The sequence below is a fragment of the Rhopilema esculentum genome, chromosome 12 (genome assembly GCF_057945365.1).
Source record: "Rhopilema esculentum isolate cy_ngs chromosome 12, ASM5794536v1, whole genome shotgun sequence".
In the NCBI taxonomy this organism is placed as follows: domain Eukaryota; kingdom Metazoa; phylum Cnidaria; class Scyphozoa; order Rhizostomeae; family Rhizostomatidae; genus Rhopilema; species Rhopilema esculentum.
In genome coordinates, this window is record NC_142826.1 from 9,371,529 (window position 1) to 9,388,442 (window position 16,914).

The 16,914-nt window shown below is 37.1% G+C and overlaps 1 protein-coding gene across 3 annotated transcripts in view; it reads right to left on the bottom strand.

Moving 5' to 3' along the window:
* Nucleotides 1–16,914, bottom strand: part of LOC135681251 (uncharacterized) — a 36,436-nt gene that overhangs the window by 11,961 nt on the left and 7,561 nt on the right. The window contains exons 3-8 of one of the 3 annotated variants that reach the window (XM_065195618.2): nt 15,100–15,188; nt 5,079–5,575; nt 3,956–4,047; nt 2,835–2,910; nt 1,063–1,112; nt 365–422 (exon numbers count right to left, since the gene is read on the bottom strand). In XM_065195618.2, the coding sequence (XP_065051690.2) occupies nt 365–422; nt 1,063–1,112; nt 2,835–2,910; nt 3,956–4,047; nt 5,079–5,575; nt 15,100–15,188 (862 nt within the window). The other 2 variants (XM_065195619.2, XM_065195620.2) reach the window with 2 other exon arrangements.

Genomic DNA, 16,914 nt, shown 5'->3' on the forward strand with positions numbered 1-16,914 from the left:
TGAACAGCATATACAGCACGAAAAGCAGAAAGATTAAGCATTAAACTGATATGGTTTTCATCCGGAACTTCCTTCAAAGTATGGAAATCAGTAAGCGAAACGGAAAGTGATATGTAACTATGCTCTTCTATATCAATGCATTTTGGCATAGGATAAAATTTGTTAAAGCTCAGAAGAGAAAGTAGAATTTTGGTGTTTTTGCAAATCTATATTGTTTTGTGACAGCAAAGCCAACAATGCGAATAAGACCATTTAACCAAAGCCACATATCAATTTTCTGGTCACACCCCGCCAAGATCAATTCGAAGTCATTCTCTGGCTTTTAAACTGCATCTAACATTAGAAAATAAGTCTGTCCACATACTGCAAAGAAATCTGATATTTCCTTGTCTTTTAGGATTTCCGTCAGGAAGGCAGCGGACCTACAAAGAAAAAATGTCATATACCATTCCACGTTTATCGTGTAATCTACGCTTGAGAAACAAAAACCTTTATGCTGCACATTTCACACAAGTGAGAATAAGAACAGTGCCGAATTAAGCCCAAATTAGAGGGTGTATTCAGGTTCAGGAATATTCTCCTCTGCTTTTATATGGGCCTCTGTCAGGAATTGGCATAATGCAGCAACACCAGTAGCACCCACCTACGTCAGACTTTGCATACAACATAGCACATATCAAATGCTATGGGCCCAAACGCATACAGCTTCTTCAGTTCCAAGAGTTAGGTTTGCGACGCCAAATAAAGCCGCTTTCAATTTATATTTATTATCTTGTTGAGTGATAATTGGCTTTTCAAATTAACTTTTTTCTTTGAAAGATCGAACATAGACATGCATGCACACAAATGACAACAAAATGAAAAGGCTTTCAATTTTCTTGAAGGCTTTGGGGACAAGCATCTATCCAGACTAGCACTACTGCAAAGGCCGTCAAAGACAAATAAATGGAAAATAACCCTATATAAATTTTATATTTCTTTTAGATTTCATTTAAACGATACTGTCAGAAATATTTTCGTTGTTTTTTCCTGTGAAGTGAGGTAGTAAAAACAACTACTTACTCTGGATAATTCGTACAGTACTGAACGTAAAGAGAGTTGAAACCGTGGGCCTGAGAAAAAAATAGAGAATACAATAATACAACGTCCTTAAAAATAATCTGCCTTTACAATTCGTATTATAGCTTGCAACACCGAGTAACATTTACGGTACATAATGATGCCTGGGAGCAATGCACAGAAAGATGGTATCTGATAAAAGGGCATGGTCGCAAGCTTATCTAATGTAATGTAACGTAAAGGGCGTGGTCGCAAAAATATTCTCCGTTTGTCACTAGTTCCAGTGTCTTTCTATTTTCACTCGTTTTGTTTCTAGAAGAACAGATATAATTTGAAGCTTTTTAACACTGTTCATTTTTTAGATATTTGCTTGCAACTTTAAAAAAGTTGTTAGACATAAAGCTTCATCGCCTGGAAAAATTCAGAACATAAAACGTGAGAGAAATTGTAAAGGAAATAGCCAATTGAAGAATAGAAAGGGCCAGTTACAAAAAGCTAGACTTGCTTTCCACGTACAAAGGACAGAGCCTATTTAAAACACATTTACGAAATGGGGTGTTCTCCCAAATTCTTAAGGATGTAATAAAAAATTTCCCCAAGTGTAAATCCTTGGATCCTCCGTTGTCAGACTCGTCTTTGCCCTTCCAACCTCACGACCATGGCTACGCCACTGTATTCAATAAAACGTCAAGAAAGGTCAAAGGCTTTTAATTACTGTCTGCTTGGAAGGTCAACCAGGATATTCTTAATTAAAATGTCATTGGCTAATCCCCTTTCAGTCTCTCCTTATATGGACAGACATTACCCAGCCTGAATATTACAATTAACTGTGATATGTTGATCTGTTTCACTTGTCTCTATGATTCGCATCACGACAGAGCTAGAAACATTACAAGCGGATCAGTTCATATTTTTCACAAATTTCTTCCAAAATCCAGCCTATATGTCTCATTTTCTATCTACATATGTTTTATACTTTGGGTCGAACAACTTTTCTTGTTAATTGCTGCTTTGTTCAATGTTTTCGTTGCTCATTGCTTTTGCTGTTCTTTGCTGTTGTCGATATTAGAGCCGAAGTGCTTCGCTTACGTCATTGCAAAGCTTAAGCAAACAAGCATGTTTACACGACTTCAATTTTCTAATTACGAAGGCCCAAAGTAATTAATTGTAAAGCAGCGTTTTGGAATAAGCGTCGGGCAAAGTCAAAAGACCTTGATTCTTATTACCTGCTAAGCTCTCTGAACCTCAACCACTAAGAGCCATTAAAAAGCAGCGAGTTTTCTAATTTGACTAAGTGAAAAGGTTTTTGCATGAAAATTGTTTCTCTAATGTCCTTCGCAATTTAATGGCAATGTTCTTAGTTGAGCTCTAAAAACAGTCTTTACGTAAGACAAATCAAAAGTTGAACAGTTAACAGAGCATTTAGTACTGGGAGATACATTTCAAATATTGGTAAGCTGAGACCACTGGATGACACAGATGATGATGTTGGAGTTTCTTAGCACCTTTAAAGAGCCTCTTTGAAAAGTTTCTCAATTTGCATTAACGCTATGCTAGTCCTTGTGAAATATTCCATGTTGAAGCAACTAAAGCATGCTTGAAATAAATATATTTTGATTGTTTCAAATAATCGCAAGATTAAGGCGTTCTGTTGTCATTTGTTGAGATCAAAGAACATGCAAGGATCCAAGCAGATATATTAGAATTGCTCAGTGGTGACCTGACATCAATCGAGTAAACAAAAGAAAATGAATGAATATTCAATGTCGGCTTACCTTGTTCAGGAAACATTGTGAAATAAGAACTGGGTCTCTGCTGTCCTCAATTTTCTCGAGATCTTCCAAAATACCTCTTGAAAAATCAGAAATACAAAGTGTCAGGTCCTCTTAAAAACACAACTAACAAGAGTATCATGCAATACGTACCGCGCATAAAATTTAAGAATACTCACTATTCAATGATACCTAATGAGGATTATTTACGATAGTATTGGTTAATTGTTCGAGTTTTGATGAACTGGTTGATTTTTATATACCAATTAAAAACTCAATCATGGATACTTGATTGACATTAACACAATCATGGGCGGCGCAAAAGGTGGGGCTAGAGGCTCCCCCCCCGCGCATTTTTCCAAAAAAAAGGTTTTCAAGAAAAAAAGAAAATAACAGAAAAAAAAACATAAAAAAGAACAGTATAATAAATCCCAACAGTACAGTAGAATGTTTTAAAGACTGCGAGAAATATTCTGGAATGTATTTTAAGCTAATCTAGAGGGCGTGGTCGCAAGAATTTCCTATTTCATACATACAATTATTGCCAAAGGTACTTGAACACACCAAGCAATTTGCGTTGTGTTTTTATATTTTTCAATTCTTTTCCCGGATACTCCTATTTTGCACCCCCTTTTCCCCAAAACAATGTTGATAATTTAAAAATATTTTATAAAAGAAGTGTAAAGGAAAGTGGCTCCTAAAATCCTAACCCGTTTCATAGTAAACCAGCATGGTTCCGTGGGGAAGAGGGGGATGATTGATTTTGACCATTAGTGCGTTTTTCAAATAATAGCTACTATCAGCTCGTGCACAATGAATTTCTTGTTGCCGCCCCTGACAATACTTGCAACACAATGTACCATTCAGGACAACGGAGTCACCGAGTTCTAGCTATGAATAGTACTTACAATGTATAAAATTTAATAATACTTAATAACAAATTTTTTAGATTGAAATGAACACAATAATTTTAGAAAGATTAAAAAGTACCAAAGGTCTGTCTTAAGATAAATGTCAGAAGGTCCCTTAGAAGCAAGTAAGTAATATTTGATTTGATCAGTGACTTAATGAAAGCCACCGTATCTTAACCAATGTATAAAAAGGGTGAACAAGTATTTTCTTACTTGTTAAAATCGTAAATCTCCTCCAGATTTCCGAAAATTGTTTCGATATCAACATCGGTCATGCCATGATGCAAGAGATGGATGAGATAGCCCTAGATAAAATGGGAAGAAACATCAATCCGTTGATAAACGCTACTTTCTTTGCAAGAACGTGATAATACTATCTTTGAGTCTCCAAAATAAAGCATTTTATAGACTTTTTGAGAAACAAAGGGCCAAATCAAGTGGAGCTGATTAGGCTGTGCACCTAAACACTCGAAATTAACTGGACCCTAAAACATTTAAAAAAAAATATATAACAAGAAATCGAAATGTTACACTTTACATAAATGACGAGCACCATGATACAAGAGGAAGGAATATATTTGACAAAACGATTGTGAAGAACTATTGAATAATATTGTGAATAATAAGCCAATTGAGATTTTGATTGCAAAATTACTGGAGTATTTCCAAATCGAGGCGGTTAGTCAAAGTATTGGTATTACAAAACGAGGTTAATTGTATTAAGGTTTATTTCAATAAAACATCCTTTTGAACTCCAAAGCCATTCTCCATGTTTGGATGAGTCCCTTAAATTGTGCAGAGGTGGAAAACCATTTCAATCCAAAACAAAAACAGCATTTTCATGTAGCTTACTGCTAAAACTATGAAAATCTAACCCCGAAAAATTAGCCTTTTTTAATACTATTTTGCAAACCAAAATGCAACTAAACCAATTCAGAAGAAATTAACTGGATATCTGCCATAGTAAGGTTTTTAGATTTCAGTACATTAAAGTAATTCGCGGAAATCCCGCTTATATATACACAGCATACATGTGGCTATCGCGAAAGTAAGGTAAACATGAGAATGAAATCGAGTATGAAGCGAACTGTTCTGCTATACACAGTGGAATACACAAGTGGAAGTAGTTTTTCAGCTAGATATAGCAGGGGTTTAGTAAGTACGGGTTTTAAACCGTTTAATTGATACAAAATACCCTACAATCCATGTTTTTACAAAGTCAGCACCTGTATCGAAATTATTATTGCGATTAAAACCAACGACCAGTTTGTATAAGTTGAAGTGTATTGAGTTAAGAATTATCAGAATCAATGATTCAACAATCAGAAATCTATACCTCGATTACTTCTTGCAAATCCCTGACATAAATCCGCTCGGTTATCAAGATCTCTTGGGCAACAATCTGGGGTCGTGTCATCGAGGCCCGTTCAGCAGGAGACAGGCTCTCCAGCAGTTTTGGCAAAGGCGATAAAGACGAACTGGATTTGTTCAGCTCGAGTTGACCTTCAGAGCAGGACGAACCAACTGACTCTCGACTAGATCGCGAGAGTCTCTTAGGCGATGTCGAGCCATTGACGAGAAGGGCAGGCGACGATGTGTTTTTATTTCCCGGATCTGACTTGCTTGGCTTCAAAATGTCATGAATATCTGAGTCGGTAAAAATGCCTTCAGAAGTGTTCGGTATTACAGCCGTCTCGTTGTTCTTCGTAGAATTCATGAAGACCATGTCTCTGTCTTCACAGTCGCAGCCCGCAGGCCCCTGCGAGGATGCTCTGCTTGAAGTCAATGTTGATATTGGTAAGGCTGCCCGTTGATCTCTAGCTTTCGACGAAACTGCAATTACACAAGCGAAATTTCATGATATCTAACAGTCTAACAGATTGAATTTTTCTAATAGACTCAAATCAAAGGTAACTGCTGAGAAATCTAATTTTCTTTCAGAGCTATTGAATCAGTGAGCTATACAGAGCCTATACAGGCACACGACAGTCGCAGTTCAGTATGAGCGAGCAACCTTCCTTATATGGAGATAACTTTTCACAGGATGCGACGTCACCAAGTAAATGAATATTTCCATCTCCCCTTGGGTAGAGAGAGCAGACAGTTTACAGCTGGTAAAACAAACTTTTGTTCTTGGAAGATTTATTGAAAACAAACAACTGAAAACCGCTACACCGATTGGATTGTAATTAAAACAGTTTTGTAGAATCGTCAAGTAGAATTGACGATTTCGCCCAATTAAAAAAAGTTGCTCACAGTTAAAGAAGATAATTTTCGATGCTAAACAAGGATTAGAAAGCAAGACTTGATTCTTTCTCCGTCCTAAATAGTAATAAAAATCATAACAGGAGTCAGTATAAAAGGGTGTTTTACATTATTAAAAGGAACCCCTTATCCACAACAGGGACACTGGAGCCAATTTTGGAGTGGGGAGAGGGGGGGGCTCTACAAAAATTCTAAAACTACTATGGCGGTTTGCCACCATTATATTTGATGCAATAACCCTAATAACATGCATCAGCATAAATGTGGGGGACATCTCATATCACCCCTTCCCCTGGCTCCGGCGTGCCTGCACAATCTTTGTTAAATTTTACCCCTGAAAGAAGATTATATGAAATGTTCTTTTCTTTCGAGGGAGGAGTACATCGGGTACCCCAAATTCAATTCCAAGGTCAAATTCAATCCTTGATTGAAATGAGCAAAAACACCACTGTTAAACCCCTTCAAATAAAAGCAAGCCCTATCACGATGTAGACGATTTAATGCCAAATCATTCCATGGAAATCAGCCTGTATTCGTTACTAACGACATTTTATAATCTGAAACAGTATATCAAATAAAAATAGCGTCAACAAGTCATACGGCTAAAGTGGCCTTTAGTTAAAAGATTCCACGTGTCCATCAGGCAGCGAAGTTCACATAAGTCGAATTAACATGGACAAGCGGCATGTCTTCGAATTAGCTGACGTTCGACTTATGCATAAAGTTCATTGAGTCAAACTTGGAAACTGTGGCGAAGGAAGAGTACTGGGGCCTATATTTCACTTCAAAATAAGGTCTTTTTCGCTTAAGTGGCTTTGAATTAGGCGGGGCTATCTGTCCTTGCTATCTCAATCTACGCTTGTAGTCTGTTTTGTAGTTCTTAATATCAAACACAGACAAAACCTTAATAACTGATTAGCTGAGCCAGTTATGCTGTTTTAAAAGCTTTTTTATAAGGATCCTAGCTCGAGGCCTAGTTCTTAAAGTTCCTTATTTTTGGTCACCTCTTTTGATCAAATTGTAATACTAAAAGTTCCATAATTGTCAGTAATTTAACTGCACATTTGGTGCCATGAGAATTGCGCATAATACATTGAAAGTCTGTATCAGCGTCGCTAGATTCTTAATTGTAGCCAGAAAACAGAAGGAAGACTAGAAAGTTGTTTGATATATGAAAAAGTAAGAATTCAATAAATAAGGAAAATGAGACACACGAACTTATACAATGAAACACTCGATAGCTACCTTCGAAACACCCAATTTAAGAGATTATCAACTCGAAATGAATGGAACCAGCTTCCTAATTCCTGACTGTTTGCAACGATGAATATGGTCAATGTCTTTAGTACTAACGGTTTTCTAATTCTTTTTGCCTTTCACGTTTAGGTTTCTTTAAAAAGTGATTTCTTATAAAAAAGGCAATGTCTCATTGTTAGGTTTATAGTAAAAATTCGTTATTACTAAGCTTGACCACGATAGGTGTGTTACTGCCAGCAGTGGTGTAGTGCTATCAAAATAACAAGGGGAGCATTTGCATAAAAGTAGTAACATGCCAATTTCTGGCATTGCCCCCCTGAGCCCCCTAGCACTACACCCTTGGCTGCCAGCCTTGGCCCAAATCTGAAAACGACGCCTTTATTACAACAAGCAAACCACACTAACAAGTAAGCTCGGTTCAATTCTAGTGTTCGGATATTAACTGGACACTAACTATTCATGGGTGATGGCTATTAACAGACCAAGATAAGCCAAACTCAATCCCTCTGCTGCGTTAACATCCCGAAAGAGATCAAGACAAATCCTAGAATTAACCATTCTCCATTTAGAGGCAGTCAGACAATCCCTTCTAGCAATTTCACAAAGAAACAGCCACAGGGTGCAGAGGGGTAAATCCATTCCCTGTTCACATTAGATCATCTGTGACAGAAATAACATGAGAACAACACTGTTTTATCGACGATTTTGAGGTAGCATGCTGCCAAACGAATTCCTGGGAACTGCTTCAAAGTGAACCAAAATACAAATGAAAAAGATCTACATTTCAACGGAAGGTTCACATCCCTTTTACGGTCAGCCAGTTTCTCGCAAGATTTTATTTGGTGGTACTTTTCCTGCAAGGAGGCCCGGCCACCACAACAACCACGCTCACGAGCGAAAAAGATTATAGTTAGATAGTTTCTGCCAACATTAAAGGTTTTCCTTTTCATTTCTATATAGCAAGAATATCCAAACCGACTGCAAACCGACTATCCAAAATTCGATTGGTGTTTCTTAATATTTTACAGTTTCATTTGCAGGATCACCAATGCTGGACACAACTGTAAAAACCCAGACTACCTCAGATAAAAAATGCAGTAACGAATTGACGAATTGTAGGATCTAGTATCAAGTATCATCTCAGTTACGAAATGAAGAAGCAGAGTTAAACACGATATTTTATACGTAAATATATTTTTATAATCAACTTGATGGGGGTCTTCTACATGAGCTACTGCCAAACCCTCCGACAGAGATAATATGCAAATATTAATACTGTGTTGACGTTCTTTAAAACATACCGGGTTTAAGATGGGTGTTCCTCGCTCTGAAATTACTGTATCTCTGTAACATTAGGCCATACAGCCAAAATAAAGCTGATGATGATCTGCCCCGCCACTTTGAGAAATATAATTTTAATATGAAATGGATGTCTGGTGAACTATACACAAGGTTTTATCGGTGTTTCTTAGAGAACTTTTCAAAGACAAAAGAAAAGATCTTTGTTCGTAAATGATAAATATTTTAGGGAAATATACAGTAGCCATATTACGCGTGGGCAGCCACAAAAGTCGAACTCTTTAAAGTGGACGTTCTGTAACGTTTATCAGAAAGTAAAGGAAAAGAGATTTAGTTACAGGACAGGAAAGAACACAATTATCATACTGTCATAGAAATATTAAGACAATAACGGCAGTACAAAGGAGAATAAATATGAAAACAAATCCAGTTGAGACAAATGTTTTCATTGAACTTTTTAATTACTGCAAAATCTGGAGCTGTATCAACATACAAAAGTTATTTTACAAACCAGGGTTTCTTCTCTAAGGTTCAAACCTAACAAAACTGTTAGAGTCATCTAGATGGCGCCAAGATTGCCACTTTGAATGAAGTTATCAAACATTTAAAATCTTGGTCGCAGCTCACCAAAGATGGGATCATAAAACGATTTCACGAGGAAAACAATGAATAATAGGCATATAAATAATAGACAAGGAGTCAAAATATATCTTCAGCATTTATTATTTAAATTTTGCGTGCAAATATAATGTAGGTGTCAAACTGTGTTTTCTTGTACTCTGCATATTTTCACAACGTATTAAGTGAGTACCAGCCTGCGCCGCAGACATTGCTTGATGTACGGAGGAGCAGGGGAGCGGGGACTGTTAAAGTGATACTAACAGCATTTCTGTTGCACCATGCAACATTAACAACAAGTGATTTCAACGTTGTTGTAAAAGACGATAAAGCGATATTAGAGAGGATGATACAGTGCCAGTGCCCCAAGAAATGAAACCAAAATCTCTAGACAAACATAAAAGACAATAATGCACAAAGGTATAATAGCCATCGGAGAGAACATGAAGCAACATCAAATAACCAAATGTGCGTCACATTTCAGGGAAACCATATGAATCATAATTAATAATGAAGAGTAGCCAGGGCGAGCCAGTTCTGGGTCCAAAAGCTGTGTCTAAAAACTTCAATACGCCAAGGATCTAATTTTGTAACTCAATAGGCTCCTACTTTACTTCGAACTAAAAGGCAATTTATTGTAAGCAAAATCAAGTTAATATACAACATGCAAACTTGCTTAAATTTCTGTCAAATTAACAGAAAACATTTAAGGAAAATGACGAAATTTAAGAACCCCATACGAAACTTTCAGTTCTCTAAGCATCGTCACAACTTAGGCTATAAGAAGCAGATCATCCTACATCTTAAGACGAGCAGCAAAAGAAGTTATCTTTGTCAATTCTATAAAATCAAAACCAAATATATGCATTAATCCTGCATTTCTATAGTACTTGTTTTTTCAAACTCTCTACTCAAAACATGCTAAGCAAGCCACGAGAAAGCCTTTAATTGCATCAGGTTCCGTAACAGGATAAAGAGAAAGACGAAACCCTTAACAACAACACAAAGCGACTTCATACCTTGATATTTCCTTCGACCAAAACAAAGAATCAAACTTGGTGACATCACTGCATACAAGCAGCATGTTACAACTGAACCTACTAGGTTGGTCGCCATTTTCAAGCATATTGAACATCTTCGCTCCTTCATTTCATAGAAAACTGTGCTAACTGTAAGGCGAATATTATCAAGGCATATTGCTGCATTTTTCCGCCCTTGTCTTGTTTGTCCTTTTTTAACGAGCAGTTTCTATTTTGCGGGCGTTCCTTACGACAAGAGTGGGCTATTACACGGTCTCTCTTAGACAATTACGAAAGAATAACGGAGTAATTAAACATCGGCGTCAACAGTACTGAATCATTAATACGGCATCATTAAAACTGCTTGATTCACAAAGCATGGGTGATGAAATTTACCCAGCACAAGGATTCTTGACGGCCAAAAAGGGCATTAAGCTTCCGGGTTTGTAACGCTTGAAAGATCGTAGGATACGTCGCGAAGTTGTCATGGTACGGCCTCGCATTTACATATACCGAGCGGATCCGTCACGTATTTGATACGGTTTACCGGCTAGGAAAGCGGAATGCAAGTGATCCAGCACTGTGTAAACGCATTTACGGTCTCAATTTTGATACGCTGCAAAAATAAGAGTGTTCTGGACAGTAATAAAGAGCTGTATGCAACGAAAGAGGTTGGGCGCCAAAAACAAAAAGCACACTACACTTCAAAATTAAGTCATGGCAGCGGAAGGTATTTAGAATTTTATGATGGTTATATCATCGCCGCTTTCTGGTTCCGTGTGTTGGCTGGGGAGACGAAGAAGAGTCTTTAAATGAGAAGGCAACCCTCCGTCTTGGAGTCAGAGCATGCGCATAGAACAAAGCCATCATTACGCATGCTCTTTGATTCCTGGACTGAGGGTTCCCTCCCTCGTTTGAAGATTTTCGCTCCCTTGTCTCCCAACAAATATAATTTTGGCAACACTTTTAAACAAGCGACATGTCCAAAGGAAATGTTACTGTGCAGATATTTTGAAGGATGGCTATATCAGTATGAGTGAATTATCAAACCTTCAAGGACTAAGTGAAGAAGGAAGCTTCAGAATTGGAAAAGGGGGTGCAGAAATAGAAGTATCTTGGAAAAGAATTGAAAAACATAAAAAAACAAAGCAAATTGCTTGGTGTTCCAAGTACTTTTGGCAATGACTGTAGACCATGCAGCACAGAACTGTTGTGTAGGGGGATAAATAAGGGGAGATCTATTTTTGCCGTTCATTTCGGAACCAAGGTTGCAATGCTGTTAGAGAAGGACAGATGTTGTGACCCCAATCAGGTCTCGAGAAGAGCTTTTGTGTATGTTGTATGTTGATTCAACAAGCAGAAAGCACGAGCAAACTAAAAATAAAACAAACATGAAAAGCAGGCAAGTAATACAGAAGACCGTGGTCTGTTACACAGAAAGCACGAACAGACTAGCATTTTCTAGAACAAACTATAACTGGGAGTACGTTAAGTAGAGACATCGGGGTCAGTTCCACCTAAACATCATCAAACTACAAACAACAAACTACAACAGAAGTGACAGAAAAGCTGGGCCAATAATGAGGATGAGTTGGTAAGGAATTGGGGTGGTCGAAAGGAGCACTGATATTCAAGAATATTTGCAACAGCCTACTGCTGGATAGTGCCTATTGTTGCCTATGCTCTTATTATCAATATAATGTCTATATATCAATGTCTCCTTCGAAGACGAAGCCAACAAAATTGTTCTTTGAGGTGGGCCTCTTTTAAGATACATCCCTTGTAAACGGAGATTAAGAACGAATTAGCTACAAGAAGAGATATCCTTCACAAGACTGCCGAGCAAATACTGTATTCTTATAGAACAACGCTAAAATTATCAAATACCGTGCCCTTTCCCCACGGAGCTTATCACCTACCCACTCATCAAATCAAACCAAGCCTACAGATTACTTCATTCAAAGAGGGTAAACCAATGGATTCTCAACTCAAAAGAACGATTTTTCGTGACAGGCAAAGGCCGCCGACTTGTGTAATGTCAGTGTTCTCCTGTCTTTCTGTTTGACTTCCTATATTTACCATGACATCTTGAAGTCACTGCACCACTTAGAGCCGGCGGATTACAGTTGGGTTAGACAATGGCTAGCGCTTTAGAAAAAAGAAAAGGACCCCTGAATATTGAGGGATGTAGCATGCATTTTAAAGTCAAGAGCACTGATTTATGTAGTTCATTGTCAAATTATATCAATTTACAACGAAAGTGAATGCTGGATGCTCATCCGAAAAATGACAGCAGGTTTAATGGTACCCCTATTAATCCAGCACCAGTCTTAAACATGGCCTACTTCAAAGGGGTATCAAACGGAACCAAAGAAGGTAGAAGAAGGTGCTACTTTAGAATGGATATTTGAACCAAGTTGACAATGTGCTCCAGTTGTGGTGAAAGGACCCAAGTTAAACCAATCGTAGAATCGTTAACTGGCGGAGTAACATTCATCAAAAAAGAACTCTACCTCAACATATTCTCTTACACTCTTTTGTTATAAGAACAATTTATGAACACGTCGTTAACAGATATGAGTTTCAAATTGGTCGAAAGTTAAGAACTAAATTAAAAGCCTCAGAAAGAAAGTTTTATGGTTTACTTAATATTTCAATACCGGCAAATAAACGATGACAATATGGAATAGTTTGGTTTTGTATGGAGTTAAAACGTTTCGAAGCACTGTAAACACCAAATAGAAACGGCACCTAAAAACTTGAGTAGCAATACCTGCGACTTCTTCCTTAGAAAATAAAAAATGTTAGCGTTACGTAACACGATAGTGAGAGCTCTAAGAGAGTTTTTCATTGGGTATGAGAAGTATAATTTTTGAACTAAGATACGATGGACATCATGGAAATCTCGTATACCTTTGGTGAAAATCCTTTTGTTTTATTCTGAAATCCTTAAAAATCCTTGTAATTTCGTTGAAATGTGGTAATCGATTGCAAGTGTGAATTGCCCCTGCTAAGATATAGCTGATAAGATATATGTTGAGATAAATTTGGAATCTGTAGTTGATTGTCCCAACTCCTTTGACATGGGTTTTAGCAGCATCTCGTTAAAGTGCAGTGGAAAATTTTAAAGGACATTCCAACATGAAATGCGTAGGGGGGGGGGGGGGTGGGGTTTATAAGGCTATGAATCTCTGATAGGGTAGCGGAATTAGATTTTGGTGGTCCTTAATCCTTAGAGCAAGGATTCCCTTTGGCATTGTTTAAACCCAAAATAAACTCTTCTTTAAAAAACGATTTAAAAGAACACAAAGGATCGATTTGCTAAATAATAGAAATAACGAAATAATACGCCTAGATTTCGACGAAAAATTGTAGAAAAAGCAAAGTGTATTTAAAAATAATCCAGAGCCGACCTATCAGCTAATCAATCATTTGACAACAAATGTCATGCAACACTGATTTTTCGTGGTCTTAGAAACAATTTTTATTACGTCATTGTAGAAAGTGAATGTTGAAATGAGGACAACATAAAGAACACCAAGCCTCAAACCCACGTCATAGGTCTATTGAGAGGCCAGGTTTGAAATAAAGTCATTACCTAAGGGGGTGATTTCATCAACAACATGTGAATGTTATCGATTGGAAAAAACTGTCTATGAAAAGCAAAAAGAACTGCATTTGAGAACAAACGTTTTGATCTGGATATAAAAGTATAAGAGTGCTTTGGTTGCAAAGTCTAGATCTCATTGATATCAAAACATGATGATGGGACTGTAAAGGCACTAGCAGTACCCCTCAACATAGAAAAATGAGTCTTATTGCGGTATAGAGCTAAACATAGGCCGACAGCACCTGGATATTCTTATATCTGTGGAATATTTCTCACGTCCTAAAAATCCGGCTGGAAACTGACATATCAATTCCAAGCAAACTTAATAATTGTAGTTATACAGTATATTCTAAGACCTTCATAGTAATGGGATGAAATGACTTAAAGATAACAAACAGAAACTCGGAATTGCTTTCCTTAAGTTTAAAAATATGAACATCTGATATAAAGAAACTAAATCTGGTCTAGTGATGAACTGACAGAGATACAATTTGCATACAAGCCGACATCAAAAGAGGCAAAAACAAGGTTTCCTTAAAGAACAAATTTTCAAAAACAGGGATACTTCGCAAAGGATCAAGGCGAAGCTCCAACACACGACGAAAAACAAGTTATCTAGCCCTCGGCAACCAATTACTTGATTTATCAAAAGACAAAACGCCTACCAACAGATATGTTATGGTGATACAACCATCATGAAGGTCCCTTGCCTGTTATGAAATTCCAGAGGTATCGTGTGTGTGTAATCTGGCATTGGACGGACCGTTACAGCGGCATCGACCGTAAAAACCTCAAACTTTGTACTTAAAAACAAATGGCTTTCATAGGAGATTCCAAAAGCCAGAGCCTTTTTCATTCATACAATCGTAAACAAAGCCTACACAAAAAAAACTAAAGCAATGTTTTCAAATATAGCTAAAATGCAATGGGGCTTTCCATGAAATACTTCCGAATAACGACTGTTTTAGGTAAAGCATATCCTGGAGCAAACAGAAAAGGCTAATGCTGTTCACCTGTAATTGCTGTAAAATTGACGGCTGGAAAAGCAGGCGCAAAGATCCTCTTGCAAATACCAGTTGTGCCTGATCGTGCGATTTGTGTCCGAACTCTCAAAATCTTAATGGCGTATAGCGTTTTCTATAATACATTGTCTACCAACAACAGGACCATAGGATCAAGAACGTCTCAAATCCTACGTCGTTGTTTACGTATAAATCTATATTGTTCTCAAAGCTAATAGGATGAATAAGAACAATGACATCTAATAGTATTGAATTTAACACTCCTACCTTTATCCGGGCTCGAATTCGTCTGTTTAAGGGTCATCTCTTTTTTGACGTGTCTCTCTCCAGATTTGTGAGGTGGGAGCGGACTTGAGCTGTTGGAGAAATCACGACTTATTATATGATTAAAGCAATTAATTTCAAATCAGCGCCATAATAAATAGGATAATGGTACCTAAAAGGTTTTGACGGCAAGTGTTCATGTGGCCACGAAACGTAAATTGTAAAACATATGCTTAGATGCTAGATCGGTGATCTAACGGTGTTCGGTTGGGAGAAATCATGTGCCTGGACTTCAGGTTGTAAAATGGCTTACAGAAACAGAAAGAAGTCCTGGTTTTGAGACAATCAGTTCCCTTTTTATAATTTTCTTAATGTTTGCTTGGTTGCCCCTTTCCTAAAAGTACTTGAGTGCAGATTTCTGCTACAGCTGGTAACTACCTCGTTCCTCCATGGCTCTCAATAAAATCTGAAATGTCACATACTACCTTTGATCACGGCGATTTACAAAATACTTCCCGGAAATGCCTTACGACCAGTAAAGAGGCACATCAGGAAGAATACATCAGGAAGAATACATTGTCGATTCGAACATGCAAAGCAAGCCCCCCCCCCCCTTTCCCTGTTCTTGGGGTGACGAACAAGAGAAAGTTTTATAACGAGTGAGGAAACCCTCCAGCCTTGAGTCAAAAAAGAGCATGCGCATGGAAATAAGGTATCATTACGCATGCTCTCTGACTCCAGAACGCAGGGTTGCCTTACACATTTGAAGAATTTTGGGCAATCCAGGATTGCATGAAGGAAAACTCATCTTTCTCCGACATTTAAAATGCAGAGATACACATTCTTAATTAAAACGCTGAAAATGTGACGTTGAAACAAAAAGGCATACCAACAATATAATCAACGACAATAGCTTAATAATGTAAAAATAATATAATTCCTTCATATACCGAAAGAACAATAAATTATTTCATTAACAAAAACAACAATTTACAGTTTTTAATAAGTATTTTACACCTATCAAGTTCAAATTTGCAAATTAATTTAATTATGACGAAGTCAACATAAATAAATAAAACTTAACTTTTTTTACCCATGTGAATACAAGTTGTACTGAATATCTTGGTTCATATAATATATAAACTAAGTAGACTTGACACATAAATATTTCTATTTGTCTCGTAGTAATATGCAGAAAAAACTACTTCTCCACAGATCAGTTTAGTTTCAAGCTTTTTTAAAATTTCAGCTACAAAGTTTGTTAATGAACAAAGAAAAATCGCAGGCGAATCTTTTGAAGCTATTTCCCCGTCCATGAAAAAGCGAGCGACAACAAACCAACATTTTTCTCCTCAGTGATTACAAAAATAGGTTTTCATAACTAACAAACTATGGCCTAATTAATAAAACAAATTGCTATTTACAACGTCAATCGCAAGACCGTAAGATCTAGTTTATTTGCTTAGCGATTTTGGCAACCACAAACTGAATGCAAATTAGATGACATAATAACAATGGAGAGATCAACAAATGCAGTTATTATCGAAAGAAAAGAAATATCTCCTTATTTAAAGTTTAATATTACATCCACATTCATCAATTACTTTGTAATTTAGACTGAACTTGATTCTACAGCTTCTTTAGGAACAATTTCAAAATGAAGTGTTTATACCATTAGTAGACAGCTATTGCAACAACAACCCATAAAGAACAATAAAAGTTATCTGGAGAAGTTACATAGCTTCTAACAGAAACAGAGTATTGGATTATAACAATAATAAATATCTGTCTAAACTCGCGAATGCGAAACAATGCCAT